Source organism: Populus alba, chromosome 9, assembly GCF_005239225.2.
Source record: "Populus alba chromosome 9, ASM523922v2, whole genome shotgun sequence".
NCBI lineage: Eukaryota > Viridiplantae > Streptophyta > Magnoliopsida > Malpighiales > Salicaceae > Populus > Populus alba.
Genome location: NC_133292.1, coordinates 9,313,975 through 9,320,773, shown reverse-complemented (window position 1 = coordinate 9,320,773; position 6,799 = coordinate 9,313,975). Strand labels below are relative to the sequence as shown.

The 6,799-nt window shown below is 36.4% G+C and overlaps 1 protein-coding gene across 1 annotated transcript; it reads left to right on the top strand.

Annotated features, from left to right (window-relative positions):
- Positions 1 to 409: 409 nt before the first annotated feature.
- LOC118058709 (protein JINGUBANG) lies at positions 410 to 2,403 on the top strand. Its single transcript, XM_035071444.2, has one exon. The coding sequence runs from the start codon at positions 596 to 598 to the stop codon at positions 1,970 to 1,972; it is 1,377 nt and encodes a 458-aa protein (XP_034927335.1). The 5' UTR covers positions 410 to 595; the 3' UTR covers positions 1,973 to 2,403.
- Positions 2,404 to 6,799: the final 4,396 nt, after the last annotated feature.

Here is a 6,799-nt window from a genome sequence, read left to right as displayed (position 1 = left end):
GCATGCAGCTTTAACTGAAACTAAGCTGCAAGCAACATCCTCGCATCCAACTCGATAATGGCAACAAACTTGTGATAAAGAAGCTTACGTCTGCTTGTCAGGTGTAAAAACAAAATTCCAAGTTCTAGATCTTCCCCTCTAAGGAAATATCAAGTCAAACAATGTGAAAGTAGCTTGTATCCAATATTGACACTTTCTTGATAACGCGTAAGTACGTATTCTTGATAGAATATCCATAAAATATATTTTCCCAGAAAAAATATACAGTAGCGTGTAAATCCTAAACGCCTACCACGAAGAAAATAAATACATCGTGTCATTCATTTTGCAATTATTTTCTTCATTCCTTCCTTGTTACCCGCACACCCAGTTTCCCGGTCTGCAATAATGACGTTTGTTTATCTCTACGTGTCTACCTATTACACCATTAGATCACCAACCACTGCTCCGTCTTCTCCCTATATATAGACCCTTGCCCTTCTCAACCGGTTCCAACTTTCTGCCTCCCAAACTTTCCTACAAGAATCTCTCAAGCTAATTGCTTCCACCAAAAACTCTCTCATCCCTTCATTTGCTGTAAAATCCTCTGCTTTACATGAGACACGAAAGAGGTGGTACCATGGTTGCAGAACTCTCAATACACCGACCAACTTTTGGTTCTCTCTTGCATTCAGATCCTGCTTTTTTTTCTAATCAAGAAGAGGTCGACGATTCTAGCAGCAAAAACAGCCAAACATCTAGCAATATGAGTCCTAGATATTACAATGGCAGCACCCCACCCAGCGGTGAGGGCTCTCCTTACCTCTCGCCATGGAACCAGCCATCTCCATACACTAAATCTCCATGGGTAATACCATCTCCAGTCAACCATAGCTTCTCTAAGAATGGCCTTGTTGGATCCCTTGCACGTGAAGAAGGCCATGTTTATTCTCTAGCTGCTTCTGGTGATTTGCTATACACTGGCTCTGATAGCAAGAACATACGTGTATGGAATAATTTGAAGGAGTTTGCTGGGTTTAAATCCAACAGTGGCTTGGTTAAGGCCATTGTTATTCACGGTGACAAGATTTTCACTGGTCATCAAGATGGCAAGATCAGAGTATGGAGGGCATCTTCCCGAAATCCTAGTGCTTACAAACGAGTTGGAACCGTACCAACTCTTAAAGATTACGTCAAAAGCTCTGTGAACCCCAAGAACTACGTAGAAGTTCGTAGACATCGCAACGTTTTGCGTATCAAGCATTTCGACGCCGTTTCATGCCTGAGCCTGAACGAAGATCAGGGTTTATTATACTCAGGATCCTGGGACAAAACCCTAAAAGTTTGGCGAACTTCAGACTATAAATGCCTTGAATCAATTAAAGCACACGACGACGCCATAAATTCAGTCGTCACCGGGTTTGATTCGTTGGTGTTTACCGGCTCCGCTGATGGAACAGTAAAGGTGTGGAGAAGGGAGCTTCAAGGGAGAAGAACCGGGCACTTCTTGGTTCAAACACTGTTAAAACAGGAAAACGCGGTAACAGCGCTCTCAGTAAATCAAGAATCAGCGGTAATTTACTGCGGATCATCCGATGGGCTGGTAAATTTCTGGGAACGTGAAAAGCACTTGTCACATGGTGGGGTCCTTCGGGGCCACAAAATGGCCGTCCTATGCCTTGCGTCTGCTGGTAATTTGGTGTTTAGTGGGTCCGCCGATAAAAGTATTTGTGTTTGGCGTAGGGAGGCTGGTGGGGTCCATATTTGCTTGTCAGTTTTAACCGGTCATGGTGGACCGGTGAAATGCCTGGCCGTTGAAGAAGATCGAGAATCTGATGAAGGAGATCAACATTGGATAGTGTACAGCGGGAGTTTAGACAAATCTGTAAAGGTCTGGCGCGTGTCGGAGAACGCCCCAGAGTGGAGGGGTTATCAATCACCTAGATTGAGTTCCTCTTCACCGACCCAAAGCAAAAGACGATATCATGGTTAGACTGTATTATTGATCATGACGCGATTTGAATGAGACTACAGGTTCACGCGAACCGGGGACCCTGCAGCTATGCCATGGAGCGAGGGTTAAAGTGGTGCGAATCGATTCATGGATCACTCGATTCTGGAGACCAAATTGCTTGGATGGTTGGGCTTCAAGACATGGACATCCATGGTGTTGACGGCTCAGACATGCACGTAGTTAAGGGAAGCTATTAATTAAAGAAGGCCTCCATCAAAGAAATTGATGCTTGATTTCAGTTCAATGTCTTATCAGATGTTTAAGCAGGCATGCAGGGCAAATAATCAGGTGTCCCTTGAGTTTACAGGAAATGTTTTGTGTGTTCTGTTGAACTAAATTTGAAAGGGCTGTAATTTGTAAATATTAATAGTATTCTTATTTTAAAATTCTTGTTTATGCGTTCGTTTTTTTTTTTAAAAAAAAAGACGTGAAGGGAAATTTTAGCTCAAAAAGCATAATATTGTTCTATTGATCAATTACAAACCATAGAGCTTGAATGACTTGTGAAATTATGTTTTTTTTTTATTCAATTTGGGTATGTATTTTCAAATAATTTACGCATTAACTAAGATTAATTTTTGTCTCCATATAATTTAGGGATGTATCCTTTGTACTATTTGTTGCATTCATAAAAATCTAACATTTTTTTTCTGGATATAAATCTTAAAATTTAAAGTTCAAAAATTAAGGAATGAAACATATATTCTTATAAATTTCATATGGTCTTAAAAAAAAATAGATATTTTCACATATCTATACGACACTTAAAAAAATCACCATTACCCAAAGGTCAAGCTATGGATAATTATAACACCTGGTACTGTTGTTTTGGATAACTGTATTTTTTTTATTGAAAATTTCTATTTTTATAGCATGCATTTAACATGATTTTTTGTATAATTTTTTATTACTATGATTTAAAAGGAAAAAAAAAGGAGATTGAGAACATAACAAAAGAAGATATTATTAGATAATTATCTAAATATCTAACAATTAACATGCATTTAACATATCTAAATATAGTAATTGAACTCATTTTTAACCTTTTCTTTTTCCAGGAACTTGCATATAGAAGCTCAAACCACAAGATATATATCATATTACAAGCTTGATTAAAAGAGTATATAGCAAAAATTATTCTAAAAAGCTCAAATATCTACTATATATGTCGAACTCATCCAACCACAAATTAGTGCCACATGTAAAAAAAAAATATCTCCTCATGAATCCGTACTAGTTGGGTTAGCACAGTGACTTACATTGAAAAAAATAAAATCTGGAGGGACATTGAGGTATTTTTCACATCTTAGTGTCGCATGATGAAAAAAAAAAAGAAGAAAAAAAGAAAAAGAAAAAAGAGGAATTAGAGGTGCAATTTCTTTTCTTGTTCAGTCTTCTGATCGGAGTAGGCGAGCGGAACCAATGAATCACAAAAAGATCACTGAGAAGGTTATTAACTAACGAAGTTAATAACGTTTCTTAATTTCCACACTGTACCTAATGAACGACAGTCCTTGTAAGAGAAGAAAAGGGAAACTACAACAAGCTACCCAGGGCCCAGGGGAGTTGTACAAGAAGATAAGATAATGTTTTTTTTTTTTTTTTAAAAAAAAAAATCTTAGTATATGGTGTTTTTTAAATTATTTTTTTTTTAAAATATATTAAAATATTTTTTTTTATTTTTGATATTAACATATTAAAAAATATTAAAAAAAAATTAAATAACACCTAAAACGAAAAGTAAAAAATGCGGGGAACACTTCAAAACCAGGAGGAATATGGAGGTCCACATGAAACTGGGTATTATGTTTTGTTTCGTAGCATGGAAGGATCAAAATCATTGCTTATGAATCACTCATTTGTAATCATAAAGTCAATAGTTGTACAGCGGTGTCTATATATATATATATATATATATATAGATATATAGATCTTTTGGGTGTGTGAAAGTTGTTTTCTACAGTATATATGTATGGCTAGTTTATATTTACATATATTTTTATTTTTTTATATAAAAAAAATCTAAAAGGGAGAAAAATGTAGATTACATATGGGGCACTTGTTACTCAAGACTTAGAGACCGTTGAAAGTGTATTTATCTGGGTTTTGAGTAATTAACGTACACAATCAATTACATGTACAGTACTTAAGAAAACTAAATTGTAATTCGAATACATGAGGTCCCGCTTTCCAAAACAAGTCCTCACGGTAGAAAACAGTAATTCAGAGTATAGAGAAATTGTAGTTAGAGACATTTTTTTTAATTTTTTTATGGGTTATGAATTTTATTTTTTTTGTTTCTTTATTCGAAGGGAATCCTAAAAATTAACTAATTAAGAGTATATACGTCACTAATCCCTCCTTCTATACCATAAAAATTTCTTTCACATACACATTTTTATATTCTAAATTCTTAATTATATTTATGACCTTGCCTTTTTCTGTTGTGAAATGCACATTTATTTTAATAAATATAGAATATTTTAGTATTTTATGCTACTTGTAATAAATTCAACACAATTCTTTTGATATTTATATAGTTAAATCTCTATAAATTAATACCCCTGTCACCATAAAAACTAATTAGTTAATCAAGATATTATGTCAATTTTAAATCTAAATCAAGATCGAAAAAAATTATTATTATCAAGCTTATACCATTTTTTTTCTTTGCTTAAAATAATACACAAAAAGTGCTAATCATAAAAAATGATGCAGGCCTTTAATGGGGATATGCTTTCAAATAGAGGCGAGTACAGGCAGGGGCGGAGCAAGAAACCCCCCCCCCCCCCCTGCCTCCGCCACTGTGTACAGGGGTTTAAAAATTATCTCCAATGAAAATGGAGGTCGGCATATATATGAAAAGGAGTTAGTATCCCCCGGAGAGTGTACCCTCCAAGTAAATAGACCTCGGTTTGCCATCCCTGACTGGAAGAGGAGAAAATGATTCAAGGAAGAGGAAGTGAAGTACTTTCTTTATTGGGTAACCCAAAGGCATTAGGCTTGCTGTTGAAAACAGAGGATGTCGGGCTTGATTGTAATATATGGACTCTGCTGACTGATCTATGGGGAATATTCAGTGGGCTGGTTTATTAGATAGGTGTTTCTTGGACTGAGCTAAGTTGATTTCGTCACTTTACTGGGCTTTGACTGATTCGGATGCCAGTTTTCTTCTGTCTGGATTGCAGATTGGAGAGTGACCGTGCAACTTGGTGTCGCCGGCCACCTCTGCCTTCGATTTTTATATATTCGTGGCTGCCAAGGCCGTTGGCTTAAGACAATTGGAAAAAAAAAAACGAGGATTGTAAAATATTGCGCTGAAGATGTGAAACAATATCTCAAGCAAACCAGAAAAGAATGGTAGAAGATAGCGCCTATTCCACAACTTGAATGGGACTGTAGGAATGAGAGCTGCAACTGTGGAGGATTTTATTTACTGGTTTAAAGGACTTTGGTTATCACAAGGATATATAGCTCTCATCTTATTATATTATTAATGTTGGTAATCATTAAGATTTGAACGTGCTACACTAATCTAAATATATGTGTATATCATCAAGGTTAATTTCTCAATAGAACGAATTATACTCCAGCCCAGAATGCATTTAATGGTTCACGAAAGTCAAATGATCAACTTTGAAAACTATATGAATTAAAAATAAAAATAAAGAATGAGATTCATATGACATTGCATGGTTATATATATATGTGTGTGTGTGTGTGTTGAATATTGTTCTTATATTAAACTGTTAATTCACCTCCATATTTGAAAAATAATTTAGGGGTCTTGGATGTGGACAGGAGCTGGAAGAAATGGTCCTCGCACATGAGAGAGAGAGAGGGAGAGGGAGAGGAAGACGTCAATCAAGGATAATGTTAAAACTAGTGCTAGCTAGCATTTCAAAATCCATGTTTGACTCCATAAATCGTTGTGGGAACTGGAAACTCATGTGGTGATCTTATAGTCAAGAAGGCATTATCACTTACCAATGGCGATGATGCTGATGCTCTCTCCGTATTAAAAACTCCATATATATATATATATATATATATATAGAGAGAGAGAGAGAGAGAGAGAGAGAGAGACGAGGCACATTTTGCTTCGCTGGGACCAATTCCTAGCAATTTCCTCTCAGCGCGTTAATGTGGGTGGGGGGTAGACTATTAGTCTGTGGAATGCTGTGCAGCCCACCTAGTCAAGGCCTAACTATTTTGTCTTTTGAGCATGTAAACATCGTTTACAAAGGAATTATAATATCTTGTTGCAAAGTTTGAAGTGATTTTCACGTTCTTTAATCCCTTTTAAGGAACCTTCATTGCTCATTCAGTAGCTGCCTTTGCTTTGCCGATGTTTCCAAGAGTAACTGCTAGCTTAAGAACCGTCTATGGATAGGAGAACAGGGTAGCAGGGACAATTAAAAGGACCTTCTCTATTGGAATTTGGAACTCTTAATTCTTCATATTTGTTTTTTACATGCAAAGAGAAAGAATTGCAAGTCAATGTGTGGTCATGCTCTCATGGGTTGGTGAAATCAGTGAAATGACCGGCTATGCTTCTGGGGAGGGCCTGTCGTCAATGGATTATAGTTATGGAAATAGTTGCCATGATTCACGAACCTGACATCATTTTTTTTTTAACGTTGTAGCTTGACATCAATTAGAATGGAAAAAAGGGATTCTTCGTTGAAGCAGAGCCAAGTTTATTTCCAAACTAGAAATAACATTTTTTATACGTGCTTGCCTCAGCTTCTCATGATTAAAGGTCTTGCCCATGCATCACGACTTGTCATTGGATTCTAGATGGCG